General features: G+C 39.9%; 1 protein-coding gene across 1 annotated transcript in view; it reads left to right on the top strand.

The window, feature by feature from the left end:
* Window positions 1–11,225, top strand: part of LOC131693873 (ral guanine nucleotide dissociation stimulator-like 1) — an 83,897-nt gene extending 72,672 nt beyond the window's left edge. The window contains exons 4-8 of the mRNA XM_058982120.1: window positions 8,412–8,688; window positions 8,755–8,881; window positions 8,943–9,306; window positions 9,365–10,068; window positions 10,129–11,225. Coding sequence (XP_058838103.1) covers window positions 8,412–8,688; window positions 8,755–8,881; window positions 8,943–9,306; window positions 9,365–10,068; window positions 10,129–10,699 — 2,043 coding nt within the window. The 3' untranslated portion in view covers window positions 10,700–11,225. The remainder of the gene's footprint in view (window positions 1–8,411; window positions 8,689–8,754; window positions 8,882–8,942; window positions 9,307–9,364; window positions 10,069–10,128) is intronic.
* The last annotated feature ends 14,089 nt before the right edge of the window (window positions 11,226–25,314 follow it).

Here is a 25,314-nt window from a genome sequence, read left to right as displayed (position 1 = left end):
AATTAGGTTCTTACAACAAGATTAGATTACAACGTACTTTAGTAACCTGTTATATTTATTTTCACTACAACTTTTACATTAAATGATGAAATCTATCGACACTCTTTCTATGACGTTCACCTAACAACTCGGATATTGTTTGTTGATTTTAATCGACAATTTTATTAATTGTGTGTTCAAACTAGCTTAAATTAGATTGATTTCCAGCTGTGTTTTCTTTTTAGGTATAACACTTATTTTAGAAAAAAAAACACTTTTTTATAATCTAGCCAAATATTAAAAAACGCCTTCTCATAATTAATTCTCAAATTAATAAATATTGATACTTTGTTAGCTTAGTGTCCACTGTCACAGATAGTCCTTCATCTGAATTTAACTTCGCAAATGCTATAGCATAAGCACCCAAGTTAACTAATAGAATTTTCATGGCAACTTTCATCAATTTTAGATAATTCCAATAATCGTACCACGCCCACTAACACCGCATAGTGAGAGAATACCAAACTAATCGGTCACCATTGAGTAGTCCTTGATCTATCAAACAATTTTGTTGAAGACACCACCTTTCTAAGCTGCCTTAATAATATTGAAATGGCGATATTAAAAAAAATGCGTGCTTACAAGTGTCACCCAGAACACGTGCTTACTAGCGTCACCTAGTAATTACCACACTTTAAAACCGTTGCAAAAAATCATGATCTCGAGATACAGAATTTAAAATATATACTTGCTCACTATCGTAACCTTGCGGGTCCATTCCAATTTAATCTATCCATAATCGAGTAGCCTTCAAGAACTTTGCCGAAAGCGCAATCATTAGACATTTGAGGTATATCACAATCTACCACATCCTGAAAGCATGTACGCTCACTAGCGCAACATAGTGAGAGTATTCTAAACTAATCTGGTACCGTTGGGTTATCCTCGACCATTCGAGCAACTTTGTTGAAGACACCGCCCTTCTAAATTGCCTTAATGTTGAGATGCAGAAATTGAAAGCAAAAATGCGTGCTCACTAGCGTCACCTAGCGGGTAAAATCAAAATTTTTCTATACATTGTCAAACAGCACTTGTCCTCCTGAAGACCTTTACCAAAAACAGCGTTTTCCTAAATTATCGGACCTTAGAAATATATCTATAATATTTCATTCTCATTAGCGCCATCTAGTGAGCGAGTTCTGAACTAATTTGTTCGCCGTAGGACAGAGCTCGACCTGCCTATGAATGGGTTAATTTTTATCATTTTCGGCACAGTTTACTGCCTCCCGGTTATCAAAAGTGTTAATAACAGTGCAATTCAATGATTATATAAAGTGAAGTGGCTTATAAAAGCATTTTCGGCATATTTTCGACAGACGCGAGTGGTGACAGTTTGTGAAAATCGAATTCCGGCAAATGAAAAAAATATCTGTTCCTCGCATTACGGGCCGTCGATTACCGATGCAAGGACAATAAAAGTGCACAGAAAACATCTAGAAACACAGTGTACATTGTAAAAATAGTGCAAAATGGTTTTTCAGAGAAAAAAATGCGATCCGAAAAGTGAAAAAATATGGCAATAAGAAGAAATGACATATTCAAACAATTGGCGTTTCACCAGCGACTAGCGACTACCAGGTGTCGCCCCAAAATTCTTCGTCCGAAAAATAGGTGGCGAACCAGCCGGTCGGTGCTCAGCTAATTTCGTCCGCGTCCCTTGTCACCTATTTTTTTTATTGGGTGTTTCATCGGCGGTGCTATCTTTGAAAATGAGCCGTCTTGGACATTCAACTGTTTTTTTTACTTTCTTATTTTATTGCAAATGACTAGAGGTTTTGATTCTTTTATATTCAGGATTGCAGATATTTTGTCGCATGTAAATTTTGGTTGTTCGTTGATGTAATGGCGCTGTAAGGGAACACGTCTCTGCCGGTCGGCCAACTTTTCTTTGGACTGAGTAAACTAATTTCCATGTTTGTTTAGGCTTTGCTTTACCAACGGGGGAACTGATCCACATAGCATTCAATGTGCTTAGGGAAAACACATGGCCTTATTTGAGTAGAATGATGACTTCAATCGTGTATAAGGTTTGAGAATTTACAATTCACGAGAGGGATCGGGGACCGGTTGGCAATTACCTTCAGTTATGTCAGCACGAAGAATAAGCGTTTTGCTGTCATTTTCATTGGTTAGCTTTCAATTCTATCTCATGCCTCCACGCGAGTCTGTCTATTGATGACATTTGGTCCTTAGACCGGCGACGACTGGGAGCTATCAGCCTTCTACCGATAGTAGCCGAATGAGAGTGCGAACAGATCTAGCCGAGAAAATAATACCGTAAAAGTTGTTCGGAAAGCAGCTCCAATAAGACTTTAATTTGACTAGTATCGATGATCGCGGGTCAATACGTACTGAAAATTCGGCGCGTCTGTTTTAATGAATCTAATTTCATGTTCGGTTATTGGTAACAAGCCCGTGCATCAGGTTAACGATCCTCTGTATTTTTCATCAATGTTCGATATAATCGTACGTATACGTGTATTTCACAAACAATCCGATATTAGAAATAGGAAATACTTTCGTTGATTTATAACATGTAGAGCTATCATAACTCTTTGTATAACGTGTTATCACTCGGTAGTGTTCAACCCAATAAATATATCGTCGAGAAGGAATAGTGAAATTTGTCAGAATACTGTCGCAATAAATAGTGATCCGGCCCATTATGCAGATAAGATTGGCTTTTCTAGGCAATATTCCCACGATCGGCTGTGTGGATGTGAAATTGCTTTTGTTTAGAAAACAGGATACTCTCGGTAGCCGGCTACCCCAATTTTAAAAGAACCAAAAACTAAACAAGATCTTATTTTTCGAGCGAACTTCTTGAAAACCAACTGAACTACTACCTAATAAACTATGCTTTACAGATCGCATCGCTTACTTGGAGCGAATCTTAGACCCTATTCCCTTCCAAACCACCAACTCCGCGATACCTATGGAAGAGTCTGATGAACATTCTGTATAAGATTCCTCATTTTATTCAAGCGATCGCCGGGTAAAATCAGCACTGACACGATAGAAACCACGAAAAATTCGTCGCGTGATTGAATATTATTAAACAATATAAGCAGTGCTCCTTATAGCCGCTATCCGGAGTTCAAGTTGCTTATTTTGCTAATCGTATTAATACAACAAATGATAAATTTCCCGAATTCTCGGCAGCCGGCTGCCCAGAGCAATTATTACATGATAATGCTATTGGCACACTTACTAACAACTGTCCCCTTCCCGTGATACATGTGGAGATGCAGAGGATTCCTCGGTCTCTAGTAGCAACATGTATCGGACTAACATTCCTTCCTTTCCCAGAAGATCTGTTAATAGCATTTTACGAAAAATTTTACAGTTATCGTAAAACTAACAATATAGTTTAGTACACAAAAGGGGGAACAAATATTTATGAGAGATTTCACAGATATCTTAAAACTATTCTATTTACAAGATGGAGGACAAGAGTTTCAATAAAGAGTAAAAATTACAGCTATCTTAAAACCAGGAATACAGAATACAAAATTGATTTTTTAACGAAGGCTTATGCTTCGTCAAGATATTCAGAGGGTGGCTTATTTCCACATCAGTGTAGCAGCAGTTGTATCAAGGACAGGGGAGAGAAGGCGTATCCAGGACAGGGGAGAGAAGTCGTATGGTGACAGCGAAAGAAGAGCCAAACTTGCAATTTCGCTCAAACGGGAGATCAGCGAAACAAACTATGCTTCGGACCCGCGGGGAATCTTTCAAAAGTCATCGTACCTCGAATCGCTCTCGCTTCAGTTTCCTTCTATGCAGGCGTAGTGGTAAGGGCGACGGCGGTTACATAGTGGCACTCTGAAGCTAATCGGTTCCACAAGGCCGGAGGAAACTTCAAAAAACGAGAAATTAAAGAGAGGGGCTAAATTGGGATATTTATCGTTTTTATGAAAGTGTAAATAAAAGAAATATAGGGGAAATCACGATTTGCCAGCATGTATCAGACTGGGATATTGGGTGGTCTACCTCGGGCCCGAAGGGAATCCTTTAACTGAGACCTGGCGTCCAAATACCCCGCGCACACCCAGACAACGTGTTCGATGTCGTGATAGCCCTCGTCACAAGCGCACAGACTACTTTCCGTAAGCCCAATACGCCACAAATGCGCATCCAAGGTGTAGTGATTGGACATAAGTCGGGACATTACACGAATAAAATCCCGACCCACATCCATCTCCCCGAACCAAGGCTTCGTTGATACCTTTAGGGATAATCGAATGTAGCCATCGTCCAAGTTCACCATTGCTCCACGAGGTTTGCCAACTGTTGAGTCTCCTCTGACGACAAATACTAAAAAATTCGTTGAAGCAGATTGGTTCTGTCGTATATGTCACCATTTAATGCGCTCACCTTTGCTAATGAGTCGGCCTTTTCATTGCCCGGGATAGAGCAATGAGAGGGGACCCAAACAAAGGTAATCTGATATGATTTTTCAGATAACGTACACAAGGACTCCCGTATCTTTCTCAGAAAATACGGGAATTGCTTTTTAGGCTTCATCGCACAAAGAGCCTCGATAGAGCTGAGTCTGTCCGAAATGATGAAGTAGTGATCTGTGGGCAGAGTGTCGATGATCCCAAGGGTGTACTGAATTGCAGCTAACTCTGCAACGTAAACTGAAGCGGGATCATTGAGCTTGAATAAAGCGGTGATAGTATTTTTGAAGATACCGAAGCCAGTGGACCCATCGAGATTTGATCCGTCAGTGTAAAACATTTTGTCACAGTCGACTTCTCGGAATTTACTATAAAATATATTGGGGATCACGGGCGTATATGGTCCGGGATTTGTAATTGTACACTCTATGACTCTAAGTTGTAGGCCCAAATGAGTACAACAACTTTGCCATGTTGACACGGACGAAATAATCGGCCACAACCCCAATTAGTCAAAATCCCATAAGCTATGGGTATCCTACAACGCGGATTTCTTTTTCACAGCCCCAGTTAATCGCGTAGTAGGAGACCCGACTGTATATTTATCACAACCTCAGGCAAAAGTGGGTCAATAATTATTTAGCGCAAAAATGGTTCGACAAAATTTTCGGGGCAAGAACGGTATAGAATATTAACCCATTTTTGCGTTAAGAAAATAATACATAGATTCAAAGCAGGCGTTCATAATATTTCTTATTCGGACTTGTGAGTATAAATCGTGAGATTTAGGATCCGTATAGGTCAGCAGACACCGAAAATTGACGATTACTGCTATTCTGAACTCCAAGATGGCGATTTCCGGTTACTACAAAATAGTGAGAACCACCATCATTATGGCTGTTATTTGAAAGGGGGTGGTCAGCAGACATCGGAAATTGGTGATAAGCGCCATTTTGAAATCCAAGATAGCGATTTCCGATTACCACAAAATAGTGAGATTCACCATAAATATAGGTGTCATTTGACAGGGGGTGGTCAGCATATCGAAACATGACGATTATCGCCATTTTGAAATCCATGATGGCGACTTCCGGCTACCACAAAATAGTAAGAACCACCATCAATGTCTTATGAAAGAAGGAGAAGCAGACATTGGAAATTGATGATTAGCGCCATGTTGAAATGCAAGATGGCGACTCCTAGTTTCACAAAATAGTGAGAACCATCTTCAATATGGATGTCATTTGAAAGGGCGTGGTCAGCAGACATCAGGAATTGATGATTAGCGCCATTTCGAAATCCGAGATGGTGACTTCCGGTTACCACAAAATGGTGAGAGACATCATCAATGCGGATGTCATTTGAAAGAGGTGGTCATTTGAAAGGGGTTTTATATCTTAAGTTCATTTGAATAACTATGTGATACCGTGAGAACTGTTGCTTTTTCTCTTCTTTTAATTGCATTTAAATACGATACATCATATTTTTGTTACTGATTTATTGAAGCTTTGGAAAAATGTTTAAAGATATCCACAGAAGTTACAGCCACGTCTTATATCAAAATATTTTTGTATGTACTTAGGGTGATAAGTTTATATTGCTTCTTATGTTTTATTGGCACTTACGTTCCATATTTCGGTGAACCTCATGCATTTTTATTACTAAGACATCTGATAGCATGCTTCTGTAGGTATTTCTAAAGAACGGACAGACTGCACATGGTTTGCGCCAACTGAATGGCGGGAGTTAGTTGGAGATTTTGGTGGGTGAGAAGATTCAGTTATCTTAGAGCAGTTCCCATTTTGATTTGTTTTCAAAAAGTTGCGAAGCTAATACGAAGCGATCCTTGGAAGTCAAACAAAAGGTAATGGCATCTGAGCTAAAGAAAGTTCTGACTGGTATTAATTTTTATAGCAGGTTTACAAGCATTATTATTTAATATCTACCAAATTCCATGTTCCTCCCCTTGTTTGTAATTTAGTCGATCGTCGACTATCACATCCAGGTTCTTCAGCGCACGAATCTATAGGATTGAGTGTCCCTCGACGCTGAATACGACGCGCTGGATTTTTTCTTACAGTTGCTGACCAGCACGACCTCCGCCTTGTGATGAACCAGTTGCGACTTGGGATCAACCATTCAGTATTTTACGATGTCTATTGTCTCTGCCGTCAACATCTCCTCAAGGGTCTCACCGGCTAGCGTCAGGACAACGTCGCAATGATTGAGATTAAGCTGGGGTGTCACCATCATCATTGGCTAGCCTTCGTCTTTTTGTACTCTGGGCATAAGAAGCCTTTTGTCATGTGTTTCTCAATATTTTCAGATCTTTCGCCCGTAGTAAGTAGTCGCATCTATATGATCTCATGGTTAGCTTTGCAAGCAGTGAGGTCGCATGCGAGGGTTGACGCGATCCTTCATGGGTTACCGCGTTCAGAGCCGGATCGGCGCTAGCCGTGAACGTTCAACTGAGCCTACTTCCACCGATTAGGGTGCTGGGTTTCGAGCGTACTTGGAGAGCTACCACAGTTTTAACGGGACGTGGACAGCCAGTACCACTAGCCCACTCGTCGTTTCGGGGCAGTGTTAACCATCCTCACTGGAATGACGTGGCTGTCGGTTTGTGGATCAATTTTGATGAAATTCTTACTCACATCCGTGTTCTGCCGGCTGTATGCCGTAATTAGGATCTTACTGGTATTGATCCTAATGTGCCAGTTAACACTCCAATTGGGTTAGGGTGTTTTATACTACAGTCCTAGATATAATCTTAGCAGAAGCGGCACCGACTCGCGTCGACGGAGCTCTTTCGAATTTATATGGCATTTTATAGAGGTTTAGTAGAGCCCTACATTGCCTTACCATACCAAATCCTACCAAGACTCCCCAAGTCGCAGGTGGGGCGGGGTGGGGGGCGTTAACCCCTTTAACACCTGTCTTCGTGTCCCTGCTACCCCCGGGGCTGCAGTAGTAGCTGAGCCAATTTAGTATGGTCTTTTCGCTGGTTGGTGAAATCGTTGTTCCAAACGACCACAATGGTGAATTCCACGGGTTAGGGTAGGATGACCCGGATGGTTCCTACGCCCTATTGTGCTGGCATTGGAGGGAGTACTACACTTTCCTCATTTCCAAACTTGAGAATTATCGAAAAGACTGGCTAGAAGGTGCCTCGCTAATCTCTACTTCGTCGACTGAGTAACCCATGTGTGCGATTTCGTTGGTTGTGGAATCCGATTATCAAGTGAGGTTGTCGTGAATTTGTTGAACAGGGTGTTTTACTTCTGCGGTCAACCTCGTTTCGAATCCGTGAGCTTTAAGTCTTTCAGCTTGTTAAGGATCTAATTCGGTTGTGCAGTTGTCTGAACATATAGCTGCCTTTACTCGCTTGTTCTGCTCGATTGTGCGCTTTCGGGAGCGTCAGATTGTCGCGGACTTTTATTTTGATGACCTTTACCTCTTGTAAATCGGGCATTGGCCGCTTGTTGGACGGAGATCACCTTTACAATTCTGACAGGGAAGCCCCTTCCCCGCATCCTAACTCGAAGAAGACCGATCTTCATTTGTTCCAGATACGTATTCTTGAAGAAGGTTAAAATGAGCACTGGCGTACTCACTTTCTTTCCGACTTCGTTTCGCTGTGCACGGACCACTCCCTGGCTTAGCATTTTGGCTAGAACATCTTTCTCCTCAATATGAATCAGTGATCATAGCAGGAAAGTACGCATCTAATCACGTTCAGATTCGGGTGAGCTTCAACCACAACATACTGTCGTCAATAAGCTGGGTCATTCTGAGTTGCTTGGCTGACACGGTCACTCGACACCAACCCAACATGTCAACACACTTTCGGCACGTACTGTGGCGTCCAATATGCACAGTTTTTGGAAACCTGGAATGTTTAAAAAACACATCCCTTTAATTTAACCTATAACCAAAGCTAACCACCCACTTTCTCCCTTTCTTTTACAGCAAGACTCTGACGATGAAATATCGCACCTGGAATGGGAAACCGTGCGAGTTCGGTTCGTAAAGGCAGCCACCCTCTCGCGACTAGTGGACGCCCTGACGACGGATGACGGAGAATTGGAGAGTACCTTTGTGAATGTGTTCCTTACCACGTACCGAACATTTGCCCAGCCGGAGAAAGTTCTGGAATTGCTGCTGAACCGGTACGAGAAGTTACATTCGGAACCAACGGCACTATTGCCCTCGGAAGCGCTGAACGATCAGCACAAGAAAACTCTAGGTTTGTTCAAACGTGAACAGTTCAAAACATAGCTTTAGAAACTAACTATCTGCTTTGTCATTATAGTCTCTGTTCTGCACGTTTGGCTGGATGGATTCCCCGAAGACTGGGACACGGAAAACTTGCAAAGGCTTCTGGCGTTCACATCGAAGCGGTTGCCAAATTCAGAAATACACGTAAAAGCTTTACATAGGTAAGTTCGGCTGACATTTGTCATAAGCAGCACATCCTCATCATTATTTTCCTTCGGCCAGGTATACAAATAGGCTAGACAAGTACAGTAGAATACCCCCGCCATTGCCATGGTCCAGCGATTACCATGACCTGACCGACCAGTTTGGTGGGCTGTGTTTACAACCTGCCTTCCGGGGGCCACCTTCGCATCTGCTGAACTCGTACCGATTCCCCAACATCCCCGTAAAGCACTTTGCCGAACAGCTGACCCGAATGGATATGGAACTGTTCAAGCGGTTGATACCGCACCAGTGTCTAGGTGCGATCTGGTCCAACAGGGACAAGCACGAGTGCGGATCGGTACTCGCCACCGTTACCCAGTTCAATGCGGTATCCTTCCGGGTGATATCCAGTGTGCTAATCGAACCGCGGCTGAAACCGCAGGTAAGACTAACTGTATTTTAACTAAATTTAACATCTAACGAGTTACTTTTTTTACTAGGAACGAGCCCTTCTCATATCCACTTGGATTGACATTGCACAGGAGCTTCGACTGTTGAAAAACTTCTCCTCCTTGAAGGCGATCATCTCAGGGCTGCAGTCAAACGCCGTCTATCGACTGTCGAAAACCTGGGCCGTGTTGCCTCGAGAAAAACTTGAACTCTACACCGAATTGGCTCGGATATTTTCCGAGGACAATAATGCCTGGGCCCAGCGGGAAGTGCTGATGCGGGAAGGTACTGCCAAGTTTGCCGATACGGTAGGCGAGAACGACCGGCATCTGCAGAAGGTATTTCAGAAGCAGAACACGTTAATTAGCCATGGAACCATCCCTTATCTGGGGACATTCCTGACTGACCTGACGATGATTCATGCTGCCATCCCCGATACGCTACAGGATGGGTTGATCAATTTTGACAAGCGACGGAAGGAGTTCGAGGTGCTAGCTCAGATTAAACTGCTACAAGGTGCTGCCAATACATATCATCTGCCAGAGGATGCTCTGTTCGATCGGTGGTTTGCCTCGCTGCTGGTCCTAGACGAACGGGAAGCGCATACATTGAGCTGTCAGTTGGAACCGATGCCGGAGATGACCAAACGTCCCAGCCACCAGGGACACAAAAAGAGCGATTCGATCGCATCCAACAGCAGTAGTGGGGCTGGTTCTCAATTCTACTGTGATATCAATAGTGCGTCCAATCAGAGGTAAGTTGGCTGTCAGAAGTGAAACGTGTCTAAACTAACCTTGGTTTGTCTTATTTGTAGCTACAGCTCCCGTAACAATTCGCTAGATCGGGACGTCACACCGCCGAACGCTTCGATACTGTCGGCGGCCAGTAGCGTATCGTCTCTCTCGATGGAATCGACTAATTCGAGTAGTCAGAAATCGAATCACCTTAACGGTAGCGCTATCCGAACGCCTCAATCAAACCGAGAACGAAACACTACGGTAAACTCGGTCTCCAAGGGGCACAACAACGGATTGGATGCCCCCATCATCAACGGGCAGCTGAAGGACGATTCGCCACTGAAGAAGAGCTCACCGGATTTTTACATTATTAAAGTTACCTACGAAACGGAACATGTCGAGCTGGACGGAATTGTGCTTTATAAAAGCATTATGCTGGGGAACAACGAGCGAACACCGCAGGTCATCCGAAATGCGATGCTAAAGCTCGGGCTGGAGGGCGATCCGGATAAGTATACGCTGGCGCAGGTGCTACCCGACAAGGAACTGCTGCTGCCGAACAACGCCAACGTGTATTACGCGGTCAACACGGCTTACAATCTAAACTTTATCCTGAGGCCAAAAAAGGACGCGGATAGTGGACGATAGAGAACGATTAGAAATCGAGGGACAATTTATATTGTAAATATATTTATTCGAGCAGGAATATTTTCCCCACATTTGAACGAGAAATCTCTTTGAAGAACTTACTGATATTATCGCAACGTTATATTTAACGGCATGCTGATTTTTTCTAGTGTAGATAAACTGTATAAAAAAGTTGTGACACGAAGGGATCTTGAAAGTCGATTATACAAGAAAGCATATTTTAGCCGCGTTAAACGTATTAAGTTTTAGAGGACCATAATCTATCAATGATAACAAAATAGACTATAGTAGCAGCTTGGTTGGATGTTCATCCAAGTTTGGACTTAATTCAAAACTGCACTGACAACAAATAGAGCTTTTCAGGATTCAGGAATAACCACTATTGGAATTGAAAATAATCTGTTTAGCGAATAACAAAACGAATAGTATTGTGCGTTGTTGATAACAGAAGTTGGCAGACTAATCTACAATACTTTAAGTGAAGATAGTGCTGGAAATAAAAACAAGATAAAATTAGTCTATTGAATGGGAGACAGTGATTTGAAAAAGAAAGCATTGCTGAAGCTCAAGGCCCACTAGGGTCAGTGGTTCAGTTACTTTTGATAGCCATCAGCTGTCGAGAAGGAATGTTTTCTCTATTTTTAGTTGGTGCGGTATTTCAGAGTGATTTCGAACCTGAATTGGGTCATTAAATAAAGACTTACTTTTATTGAATACATGGATAGCGATCGCCATAGGTACGAGAAAGATGTGCTATCGTAGGTCATCTTCATCTTCTAAACTTTTTCACTACTTTTTCTTTACTCAGACAACTGGGTCTTCACAACTATAATCACTTTCTTAATTAGATGAGATGCCTTAAAAATTTAAAACATTGTTTCGGCATACATTCCTATATAATATCTGATTTCAAAGATCCATATTTTACTGCATGGTTTCAAATTAAAATCAGCATAATTTTTTAAATCTTTGAAGGATTATCTTCTTGAAATTCTCTAATAGCTCTTCTCTAAATTCTAAATTCAACGAAAGCCGGATTTTTTTCAAACCGCAATCGTTGAGATAGGTTTAAATAGTGGTAGTTTTGATGTTTGATAATAATATTTACCTAAAGAACAAAACGGAACTGTTCCACACAAGATCTTTTAATATCCTTTTCATCCGAAAAAATCGCCGTTGTACACTTTTATTAGAAACATCAAACAATACCCCTCACCTGCGTCCGATTGGACATTCCAATACATTTTCCAGAGTCCTGTTGGAGCGAAGGGGCTGACTAGTTCACTCGATAATATTAGATTCGTTATGCGCACTTCCCTCGCCGCGATAGGGCATTCGTCGCTGCCAGGAAAATTGTGTATCATGCCTCTTGTGTACGGTTCATATTCAGGCCACACAAACTTAACAAAGTGGCACATTCCAATCGGTGCAACTTTCATCGGGTAGTAATTAAATTGCTGGTTTCCTTTTGCGCTATGGAAAAAATTCACATTAATCTGAAAAGGACTGATGTAATAAATAGGTAGATTTGTGCAATCGTCTGGGTTACCTTAAATGAATCATCTACGGGTATTTTGAAGATAAAAGTACCATCCAGTGCCGCCGTTGTGCGGTTGATCTTTTTAACTCGAGCGTCAGTTTCCAGAACATCAGTCCCATTCACTTGTTCAAAGTAATCGTACATGATTTCAAGGGTACTGGTCGCTTGCACAATTAACGCCAAAAGGATGGTTCGACTCACTGCTGCCATTATACTGGTCACCTGTTCGTCGCAATAGTTTCAAACCTATACTGAACATTGTGTTACAAACAATTACATTATATTCATTCAGCCGATAACTCCGACCCAGACAGTACGTTAAATCGAGATTGAACGGTGTAGTTAGTTTCGGGAACATGTCAGTAACAGATAATCGGATAACAATTTGCACGACATTTTTCGATCTGAATGAGGCAATGAGGATTGGTTTATTGCACCTGTTTAGTTCACAATTAAGTCGCAGCAAAGAACGGTTTTGGCAAAAGGTGTAACGGCAAGTCTTCATAGTCATAGTTGATAATGACCAGCAATCACATACACTGATCGTGATCAGAATGGAGTGAAAAGTCCTCTTTTGTAGGGAAAGATCCGTGTGAGATCCTCATTAATAATAATCGCTATTAATGGCCAAGGAGTTTTTCGCCATATGGAAAGTTTGCATAGGCGGATCTTAAAGAAACATTTTTGACGTGGTGGTAGCTGGAACGGAAGAATACATATCAAATGACCGAGAAACTAATTTCAGTCTTCACTGGATGTAAGTGTGGCGCAAAAAAACTCGGAAATCTTTAAAACCAAGATGCATAGCTGGATGTAGGACGTGGATCAATGAAATACTGCTCTGAGTTCGACTTTGGTGGGTTTTCATTATGGTCTTGGGGTTCCACTAGTCCCAACCTTTCTATGAAATTTGAAAATAATTCTCGCTGAAATCGGGCTACTGTCAACACGTGGGGCTCATACAGTGGAATTGATTTTCGAAAACATAGGGGGATCCCAGGCTCCTAAACATTGTTATTATCGAACCCAACAATATTCATCAATGTATAGTTTATTGAAAGTCTACTAACGCATAGTGTAGCGGAGTCTCATATACCATTTGACATAGTGGAAAATTCGTTGAAGCAAATTAGTCTTCCATAAATGTCACTTGCTAAAGCACCTGCACCATAGCTAAAGAGTCCGCCATCTCGTTGCTTGGAATGGAGCAACGAGATGAGATCCAAACTAAAGATTTGTCAGATAAAGCACTCAGTTACCGTATTTTCCCCAAAAAAATACGAGGAGTGCTTTCCATGTTTCATCGAGCGAATAGTCTCAATGAAACTGAGGCTATCCGGAACGATGAAGTAATGATCTGCTGGTGAAATGTCAACGAGTCCAAGGGTATACTGAATGGTAGCTAGTTCTGCTGCCAAAACTGAGTCACTGAGTTTGTAGAAAGCGTCGTACTTTTGCTTGAAAATACCGAAGCAAGTAGACCTTCCATCTACAGCAGTCGACATCTCGAAATTTATTATAAAATATGTTAGAGATCACTTGTGGGCGTATTTGATCCGGTATTCCACGAATCTCATCTTTCATGATTGTGTCGAAGAAAACAGTAGATGCAGAAGTATCTATTAAACGGGCACGGTTGGGATCGTAAGATGAAGGGTTAATATTCTGCGCCATGTAGTCAAAGTACAAGGACATAAAGCGGGTTTGAGAATTGATCTTGACGAGACTCTCGAAATTTTCAATCGTCACCGGATTCAAATAGGGGGATGAGCAATTGATTTGAGAGTTCCGTCGGATAAGAAATCGATTTTTAAACGGAAGAGAGAGGGCCTCGAGACTCATCGTGATGCATGCACCCCAAGGCGATACACAAAGATTCTGAATTCTGTCGAGTATGATGAAAGCAGAACCATCCGTATTCTATTACCGGCAATATAGTTGTTTGATAAATACTAATTATGGTCTCCTGGGTGGGCAGTGCCCGTCTCCTAGCCAGCCTCTTTGATAATTCTCATTTTTATCATCGTTTGGATGCCGAAGACAACCCACGCACGAACACTGACCACGACACGAGATATTCGTTTAGAGATGGAACAGCTATCACCACAACAGTAGTGTTGAAGCAAAGAACGAAAACTACACAAAATCTCCCCAGTGCTGGTCGTTGTCGGCACTGGCGGCTCCAGGGAGGGGCACGCAGGTGCACGTGCCCCCCCCCCCCCTATTCGACAAGATGCTGATTGGTTAAAAGATATTTGCATTCCCGACTTCAATACTTTATTTAACTTTTTGTAATACTTTATTTAACCAAGAAAAAGCTATTTAATTAAATTTGGTAACAAAAGCAATTTCGAATTTGTGCAATAAGCAAAGTATTGTTTCTTTTAGGACTAGTACCAGTAAAACCGGCATCGAAAATCCGGGTAATACTGATCCACTTTTGGTACCGAAATGTTGGTTCGGAATAAAAATTAGTAGGTACCGTAAACCGGGGTTTTTCGTAGATCGCTTATTAAACCAGAATAGTCTACCGAATCATTTTAGTTTGAAATGATTTTTACTCTAAACTTATGAAATACTTGTTTTGGTATACTTTTTGAGTATTTTGTTCGGTTTTTGGGTACAAAAACTACAAAAAACCGAAATTTGACTTTACCTTATTTTTCCGAAGCTTCATAAAGTGTCTTTTTTACATTTCTTATAAAAGAAATGTATAGAATTCGCTCAAACTTTCAAGATTTTTTCCGAGGCCCGGAGGGCCGAGTCTTATATACCAATCGACTCAGCTCGACGATTTGGGACAATGTCTGTGTGTGTGTGTGTGTCTGTGTGTGTGTGTATGTAACGGACAAATTCTCATTCGTGTTTCTCAGCAATGGCTGAACCGATCTTATCCAAACCAATTTTAAATGAAAGAACTAAAAAACAGTATGAACGCTATTAATTTGTTTTTGATTCTGATGTTTAGTTTCCAAGATATGAATGTTTGAATGCGTAAAAATGGCGTTTTTTGCAGTTTTTTTGAATTCTCTGCCGAAATTGACAATATAGATTAACAATTTATATGTTTTTAAACAGCTTTAACGAATACCTTTCGAACAAGCTATAGATTGTTGAAATCGGACTATTATCAAAAGAGATATTTAACATTAAATGCGGACAAAAGATTTTTATCATTTCCCATTGCCAGAAATATGACCAAAACATGTAATCTATTTTTAACGCCAAAACGGCTTATTTTGTGTCAATAGTGTCTTCGGTGAATTTAATGGAGGCAATATGCCCTTTCTTTTGGTATTGCGCTTTTGCTGATTAATCCCCCTATGAGTAAGATATTTACACAAATTTTCTTGGAAGTGATTATATCGAAATGATGCCTTCAGCAAATTTGTAGCTCTTACTTTTGCGAATAACTTTACTGAAGACTACTTCAATTATCTATTTTGAATATTTTAAAAGTTATGGCTTGTTGTTTGTGGATTACTCTTTGTCGCCAATTTATTGTTCAATATAGTAATAATCAATTGAAATAAGCCAAACATTATTTCGATAAAACGAATTTTGTATTTCATTTTTCTATCTACAACCGCTAGAAATAATCACCGAACACTTTCAAGTTGTCTGGAAGGAACTTGATAACTTATCAGTGCAAAAATGTTCATTTGTGCGAACCTTCTGACTACAATTTTTCTAACTTATAACCATCGGATCGATCTGAAACATATCGGAAAATGAAGAGCTAATTAAATAACTCCAAGCAACGGCGTAGCCAAGAGAAGGTTTTGGGGTTTAACACCATACAACCCACCCCCCACCACACCCAAAAAAATATTGGATTGAAGTTGAAAATTTATTGATGCTGACTGATTTAATTCAATATTACAATAACAATTATCTGATCCGTACATTGATATCTTGTTGTTGTAAACATCATGAGAACTTTGGATAAATTGTCGGAATGGGGTCCTGATATGTAACTGATCTATTGGTCTTGATTTCACAGTTGTCTAATTGCATCAATATCAAAATCCTGCCTGAAAACATTCCAATAGAAAATTCCAGAGTTCTGTAATCAATCATAATCCTCAGATTTATTTTCAAATTGAGCTCGTTTTTGTAGAGATGTACTGTAATAAGGGTCTTTATTTAATAGGAAGCGAAGTTAAAATTGATTTAATGTCTATGAAACATAGAACTGCGCACCAAAAAAATGCATAACTTTCAAAATTTGCTAAAAATGTTTTTGCCTTTCTCATTCACTCTAAAATTCGTCAATCTAATCCCGACCGGGAGGGCCGAGTGTCATATGCCAATCGACTCAGATCGGAAAATGTCTGTGTGTATGTGGAAAATAATGTGACCTCTGTTAATCAGAGATGGCTGGATCGATTTGCACAAAGTTAGTCTAAAATGAAAGGTACAACCTTCCCATCGGCTGCAATTGATTTTTTTTATTGATTGGACTTCCGGTTCCGGAGTTACGAGTTGAAGAGTGCAATCACACAGCAAACTCACATATAATCTGAAATGAAAATTTTTCAAAACCAGATTTGTATTTTTGATGCCAAATGACTTTATAATGCATGAAACATCGAGATTTGATGTAAACTCGAAAAAAAATAATGTTGGACAAAAATTGATTTTTTTGGACTTTGGTACATTTTTGCCTTTCTCATATAGAAAGGTTATGCAATCACTCTAAAAATCGACAATGATACCGGCCCGGAGGGAGTATGCAGTGAGTGGTTGCTACTTTAAAATTGAAACTAGTTTAAAATTTCGTAACAAGTTGAAAATTTTCGGCAGGACCCGGACCTCCCGGATCTTACTATGTGATACTGAAACATCGCTTGAAACCAGCGGCGATCAAGCGATGTTTCAGTATCACATAGTATCTCAAGATCGTGGCTGTCAATCCATTGTACGTATGTACAAATCGTACTGAACATGTATTATTCATTTCCACCATTGTATTGCACATAACCAGCCATGGAATCGTAGTCTGGACAAATCAGAAAAGCACAATTGCACCACTAGGTGGATTAAAACAGGTTTTTATTTTGGGAATGCGTCGAGTTGAGACGGAAACGTAATATGATTAAGATCGAGGATAACACTTTTCGAATGTAGAGAGAAATTTATGAGAAATGACGATTTCCATTCGACTCAAGCAGGTCCTGATCGATTTTGCTGAGAATTTGATTTTTGTTGTATGACCAATTATATGTATAGGTCAAATGTTCAAAAACAGTAATTTAAGGTCAAGATAACATCATTTTGAAACCGCCAATTTTAGAGGTTTAGTATCTTCGATGAGTTTTACAAACATTAAACAGCGCATCATTTGATAAAATAATTTTGGCGGTATATCGTCCAAAAAGTATTTATGGTGAATTTTCTCAGGTTAATATTCATGACTACAATGAAGTCTCAACAAATTCGTTAAAAACACGAACTCTGTTACTATTTTCTGAAAAATTAATTCTGCATAATTTTAAAACTTCAAAAATTACGGTTTCGGAATTATGCCGTTTGGACAGTAAGATCGATTTTCACCAAACCCCCACCAATTGTAAAAATGGGTTTGTAAAAAAACGTAAGGGCGATACTTCAATGCTGATAGGTGGGACCGAAAAAGTAAACAATCGTCAAAGGGGCGATACTATCATTTTGTCAATTTCAATAGCAAACACAAATTTTAATTTAATAATTTCAAATACTTCATGAAGTTTTGGGTTTCGATCACTGAATCATGCAATCTAGGATGTAAAAAACACAATAGTTCTTAAATAGGAAATAAAACCAAGTCTGGAAATATTCACTGTTGATTTTCTTTGAATGGTGTCACTGCTAGTATCGCTTTTTTCCAGAAAAAGCGTTGATTTTTATGTCTCAGTCGCGTTGGAAATATGAGTAAAGTATAAACTTCATTTCTATTCAAAAAAAAAATTCGTTTTTTTGCCTCAGTACAATATACATGTATAGGTCAAAAATCGCCTTTAGGAAAATTCAGTTTTCCCACCAGAATGCATTGATTGAGGAATTTAGATATTTTATTAACAGAGCATTAGCAATAATTCGTTTGTATGTCTATTTTAAGGGCCATTTTTTCGCTTTCCCATTGATTTGGTTTGAGATTTATAGCACTGATGTTGTTCTATGCTGATTTGAGCGATTCTCTATGTCCTGCCACAATCCCATGTAGTATGTGTTATCAAAAACATCGCGAAGCATCAAGTTCTAAATGTTCTCAAACGATATAATATCCGAAGAGAGTGATAAGAGTTATAAGAAATGTCTCATCACACTGTTAGGTGGATTAAAAGCGTTTTTATATAACAAATAAATATCAGATTTGAGCAAGAGTAATTAATTACAAGCGAGATTTCATTTTCCTTCAGAGTGGGATGTACCAAATTTACTTTTAAGAGTTTTTTTTATTTTAAATACAATTTTTTGTGAAACTAGTTGGCAATTATTTCAAATTTTTTTAAGCCAAAACTCGCAACTTTTCTTTATTGTTCAATATTTCAACTTGTTAAAATGGATGAAACATTTTGTACATTGATAAAGCACTGAAATAAAACAATTTTAGCAGTTTTAAAGGTTTTCAAAATCTTTTATTCTAGTTGGACACAAATTATGCGAATTTTGGTTACTCGAATTTTACAGTACATTGAATATTTTGTATAATACCAATTACCATTTAACAATGGGTATCTTTCCAGAATTAGTTTAAACAAACATTTGAATGAAAAAAATTGACATCAATAACTTAATGTGGGTGAACATGCAGGTTATCTGTAAGCGGACAATTTTAGATAAAACCATCCAATCTTGTTCTCCTTACATCAGTACATGGTTTCAAAATATTAAACTTGAAAAAAATGTGTTGCGTCTAAAAATATGCAATGATTACTTCGAAAAGTAATCAATGTCACCCCCGTTTACGGTACTGGTATATTCGGTACCATGCAAAGTTTTTGATAAAATTATTTCTATTTTATATATCTAACGTAGAGCTAAAACTTGACGAGAATCAAAACACCATCGCCTTCAGAAATCTATCCGGTAATAACGGGAGTCACATGGCACACTCAACAGTAGATCTACTTTTACCAGATCACTTGAAAAGAACATTCAATTTTTGTTGTTTTGTAGCACCGTGTTATCATTATCAAGATGCTACACATGAAAGGCTAGATCTTTTAGACATGTACACTTTCAAATTCGTGTATTTTTTACCCTTCAATCAATAAACAGTCTAAGGTAGGAACATAAATAATTAGAGCTTATTTCATGGGAATAACTGGAACAATTAATTTTTCAATGCCATCAGCACACCTTCTTTTAGTCACTGCCTCGACCAACCGACTCCACCAATTCTCCATTTGTCCGACGTCACTGCTGACTGCTCATTTCATCTTCAGTTCGAGTTTCTTTATCGCCCAAGATTTATCAATTGGATGGAACTGGTAACAATTTTGCGGATTCAGGTAGTTTGAGATGAAATGACTCCGATGTTTTTGTACAATTGTGGTACGCAGCTCATGCGCACTGTGAGGGTTTTGGGGCCTCAGACTCCTCTCACGGGGATTTAAAAAATGTCTTAACAGGAAACAATACTGCAAGCAGTTGAAATATAAATGTCATTTGAATTTAGACACTCTAGAAACAAGCCGTTGAAGAAATCAAAGAAGAAATATTGCGAGGGTAGCTGGAAGGGATGTAAGTCAAACTGGTGTGCATTTCCGGATCGGTTCCTGTTTCTACAAATTGCTATATTAGCAATAGTTGTGAGTAGACACAGCAAAGGTCGGTCAGCGAACTAGTAACTAGAGATAAGAAAAAACACGCACGAACGAAACGAAGTCGAAGAAAATTGGGACATCGTTGTCAGGAGAAATTTCACTGTCGATGATATCTCCGTCGGAGTGGTTGAGAACTATATGGCTCACGAGAACGAGAATCGATATCGAGAGAGCCGCCGAGGAATTCTCAGCACCAGCTAGCATATAAATAGGATCTAGTTGCAGGGAGGGATTAGAATATTATTAGATTAGAAAAGTAGCAATGGAGAAAACATGAACGATTAACACAAAATAAAAAGAGCAGGAGCACAATCCATCCTGAAGTTATACCTAACGATGGATCCGGGGAACGAGGATTAGAATAAACAAGAGGTTTAGGTTTAGTCGGTAGGCTTAACTACTACAAACCACTGCAGTAAGAATCCGATACTACTATGAGCCAGCAGGTAGCGACGTTTGTTGAAGAATCCTTCTCGATAAGAGACATTGACTCAATTTGTTAAACTGAATTGATTGATACGCAAAACTCGGCCCTCCGCGGCCAAATCCCTGCCTTCCCTTGGGGATTTTCTGCGCACAGACCTGATAGCACGTCCTTGCTGTTGTTGCAGCTGACTAGATTTCGCCAACACGTAACTGGATCATCATGAAAATTAATGAAGCGAAAAATCCGTTTATTGAAGCACTCCCTTTTGAATACTTCCAAATTCATAGCCTAATCCATCACAAAAAAGCCGGTTTTCTTGCCGAAGGAACAGATCCCTCGCCAAGCCATTTTTTCCGTGATCCCACGAAAATAAATTTGCATCTTCTAGGAACCTTATCGTGAGCAGGAGCCTTGTAGAGTTTGAACCCTGATTTGTTTGAAATTCCCATAGACTTCATCGTCGATGAAGACACTTCAATCGAGTCAGTACCTCGTCGTACAAGTTTTTTTCGCCAAATCATAATCCCAGATATTGAGATCAGGTTTGATTTTTCGAATGACCTTCAACCACAGTTGACGGGAATGAATAGCATTATTGAAAAATTCCTTGTACTTTTTTTAACTCGAGCCAGAGTACATTCAGGATAATCAAACATTACTGTCAGTTCCCGAGTCGACACTGAAGGGTTTTCGAGTAACTGTTCATAGTTATTGTTATTTTCTCTTCTTAGATAAGGAATAACTCGGCACCATGTTGGTTTAAATCTGAAATAAATAGACTGAGCAAAAGTGTTTACAAAAAATAGAAGGCTCAAATTTTCTAATTTCTCGCGTATCTGCATTCCGTTGAACGAAGAATCTGCCAAAAATCAATGGAATGCAAAGGCTACTAATTTAAGGTGACTTGAATTTGTTTGACCAAATGGTAGATTGGTATTCTCCCTTTTTCAGTTCAGCAAGATATCAGGATACATACACGGAAGCAATATAGTTACATAACAGTACACGCTGTTATTTACAAATTCTGAATTTATATTTGATATTGAGCGTACGTGAGTAAAGTCTGATAGCAAATTGAAAACTAAACTTGATGTTGTAATGTAATGTGGTTGATATCGTTTTGGTCGTTTTAGCGACTTTTTAGACCAAGCAGAAATATTCGTTTTGAAGAACAACTTGAAATACGTGGCTGAAGGTTACAGCATTGGAATAAAGATTCCCGTGTATATAGAAAATGACAGTATAGAGGTGAGGTTATATGAGTTTTGTGCTATCAACGCGTACCCCGTAAATCAAATGCAAAATGCACGTGATAATTTGGAGATGTAGAATCCGTTTCACCTGATATTTGAAGAAACTTTTCCCGAATATGGCTAATGATGTTCTTGTGGCGAGAATGCGGGTCGAAAGATCTATCCCCTCTTGACTATACAATTCAAGCACAACGGAACTATAATTGAACAAACCACGATATGCATCCGTGATGGGCAGATTCCTATGTGCAAGTAGTGTAATTAAACGGGACACACTTGAAAACCTTGCGCGGATGATGGTCAGGAGAATACCTCACAGTCGATTGCCAACTACGGCAAATCAATCCAACTACCATCACCTGGACCACATAAGGTTGCCAAATTTGTGGCAACTATTCAACTGAAAGTACAGCATCAAGCACCCCAACATCAACAGCCAACACGTTCAATGCTGGTTTTGTCACCTGTAAGTGCAAGAGGTAACAAAAAACATTTGATCGTGAGCACGAACACGGCATTACCGATTAGAGATGGGCAGACTAATTTGTGTGCAGTGAAAAGAACTAGATCACATGAACCATTTTTCGTTCAGTTGAATTTTTAATTGTATATAGTAAATGATTATCGAAACAGTCTGGAAGACACATGCAGTATAATTTCCATAACTCTCGTTGAGCGTTTGCCAGCTGAACAGTTCACACAGGTTCGTTGAAGGGTGGTTTGTTGTTTATGATAGAATGACAGAAATAGAAGGTGAGAGGAATTTTTCTATTCTTCTTGGATTTCGTTCTTCGTTCAGTTCCAAATCAAGAGAGCATCCAGGATAGTTTGTGGGACGGTAGGTCAGTTCATTGTCATTCGTTTGTCTAAAAATTCGTCCTTTGAATTTGGCGACCTGCTTTGGGTGAACTGACCAATTCGTTTCCAAGCGAATTAAGTAAGTACCACTGTGCTTTTAAAAGGAACTCTCGTTCACTCTTTCTGTTTGAAGAACCAGTTCCCCTGAACCGATCGCGAACGGATTTCCCATCTTTACGTGAATGATAAAATAAAAATAAATGAACCTCAAGATGTAGCAGGCGGCCAGACAAGTGTTTCCCGCGAAAGAAGCTATAGAAAGTAACACGTACGATATCCGACGAGCACTCAATAACATTTGGCTTTGTTTTTAGTTACATTTTGAAAATATATAAAAGACCCTCGGCTCCGTTAAGAGACCGAAATGAGCCGCATCGAATAAAAGAATTATAAAAAATAGCGATTTCATTCAAGGATGGTGTTTGATTAACTAGTCGCCAATCCCTAAATATGAACCGTGTTAAGAAATGAGTTTGCAAAATTCTACGAATCTAAATGCTTATTTTTTTAAATCGTCTATAAGAAATAAGCTGGAGCCGCCTATGGCTGTCGGTAGTTTTGGAAGTAATCGTGTAGTAGTTTCGACAGCGGCTTACACTGTGTAGATAGACGTCCCACAGGTCAGTCCAGTTTCAATTCATCTCCGAGCCAATTCTGTTGCGGCTTCTACCGTTACTGATGTGGCCAGGTATAACCGGTTTGGGAAAAAAGAGAAGAGAGTAGCATTCCCACTTCATCGTGAAGGGATCGACCGGGGGAAGAGGACTGTCCCTACCTCCCGGATATACAGTCCTCGCAATTTTCCTCCTGGCTTTCCGCCGGCGAAGATACTCCGCAACAACAGCAGAAGCATCAGAGCACCGATATCGCGGTTGAAATCAGCGCAACCACGTCCTGGTACCAACGGAACACGCCGGCGAGAACTCGCAGACAATCACCTTCGCCATCAACATCTTCTTCGTCAGCGACTTTCGCCAGTCGAGACAGTAGATACTTCGCACTTCAATGGAACATCCAGGGCCTGTGAACCGAACTTAAACAGCTGATCTGCGAGTACGGACCGAGTCAGATAGCGCTTCAGGAAACTAAAGTGGACAACCGAGTAATCACAGCAGATTTCATCGGTAACAACTACACACTGTTGCTAAAAACTGGGAGTTACTGTCAACAAGGAGTAGGTCTTGCCATTCGGATCGGAACGGTGAACCCCTTCGAGCGAATCGATGTCGTCTAGAATATAGAGGCAATCGCAGTCTCACGGACACCCACAGCAGTGATCACTTTCATATTCTTGTTTCCATTCCCGGAATGTCCACTATTCCAACGAAAAGACAGAAATGGATTTACGACCAGCCAGATTGGACAGCCTACGAGCGCTTGACCGTCAACGCTACTCGACCGGGCGTGGAAATAGCAACCGACTATTTCGTTGACCGTTTGATTAGAGCAGCAAATACCGCGATGCCTCGCACTACCGGCAGATTTCATCCAAAAACAGTTCCGTGGTGGTGTCCGGAGGTGAAAGCAGCTATCAAAACCGGTGAAAAGCACTTAGAGCATTGAAGCGTATACCAGCAAAGGACCTACGAAAAGCGGATGCACTGACAAACGTTCAAGAATCACGGGCGGCTTAGCTTAGTTAACCGCCCGTGAGCTTTCCGTGATTGATCAAAGCCTGTTGAAACTGCATATTCAACCAATTGTATGATACTTGGCAGTAGTACATCATACTCCACGTGCAGCCTAAAGATACTAAGATTAAAGTATGATGCAGGTCAAGTCTAGGATGGGAAGGAATGTTAGTGCAACACTTGTGACTATTATGACCGAGGAATTCTGTGTATCATTCACAAGAGTCGCAGGATAGGATTGGTGTTAGTAGGTAGGGAAATGAATCTGGATATATCTTGGTAGATATTGTGATTTAGTTAAGTACTCACGAGCTTTGTCTCTTCATTTTAGGACAAAGTTTTCAGGTGTGAGACCTCCAGTAGAAAATTGAATGCCGTTCGAATAGGTATTTTAATAATTTTTAATAATTAATCTTCCCCGGCGCGTTCGGGCATTCGAAACTAGCAATTTGAACTCCGAACAGCCAACTATCGCACAGTGTTTCCAGGCAAAAACGTAATCGAAATTGTTTTGACCACAAAAAAGCCATTTTCGAGATATAGTTTCTTCAGCAAAGTTTGACTATAAAATATTCCCTATATTATTAAAGTATTAGTTAAAGCTGATTAGCAAATTTTTGTTTGGTCATTTATGAAAATAATAAAAACTGTAATCAGCAAAGTTGTAGAGAATATAATAAGAAAAAACTTTGCTGAGACTATGTATCTATCTTTTGATTTTAATACACATTTGTGAGGTTTTCTATGATACACCTCTGAAAATCACCAACACGCACCAGCAAGCTGCGTCAACAAGAGCCGATGGACAGTTGAAAATTATTTTTTACATATTATAAAAATCTTAAAAAATCCACGGCTCAGTTACGCTAACGCATCGAGCCGTGTCAAATAAACAAGAAAAAACCTGTTTTAATCCACCTAGAGGTGCAATTATGCCTTTCTCATTTCTCTAAACTATGATATAATAGCTGGTTCGTACAATATAACATTATGGAAATGTCTTTCATTATTATTACACTTGGTAAGTATATATATATATAATAGCACCTTTTTGCATTCATTGCGGTATCGGTTTGAATCGGAGTTTTCTATGTG

The sequence above is a fragment of the Topomyia yanbarensis genome, chromosome 3, assembly GCF_030247195.1.
Source record: "Topomyia yanbarensis strain Yona2022 chromosome 3, ASM3024719v1, whole genome shotgun sequence".
Lineage (NCBI taxonomy): Eukaryota > Metazoa > Arthropoda > Insecta > Diptera > Culicidae > Topomyia > Topomyia yanbarensis.
Note: the sequence above shows the minus strand (reverse complement) of the source record. Positions and strands in the feature narration are given on the sequence as shown.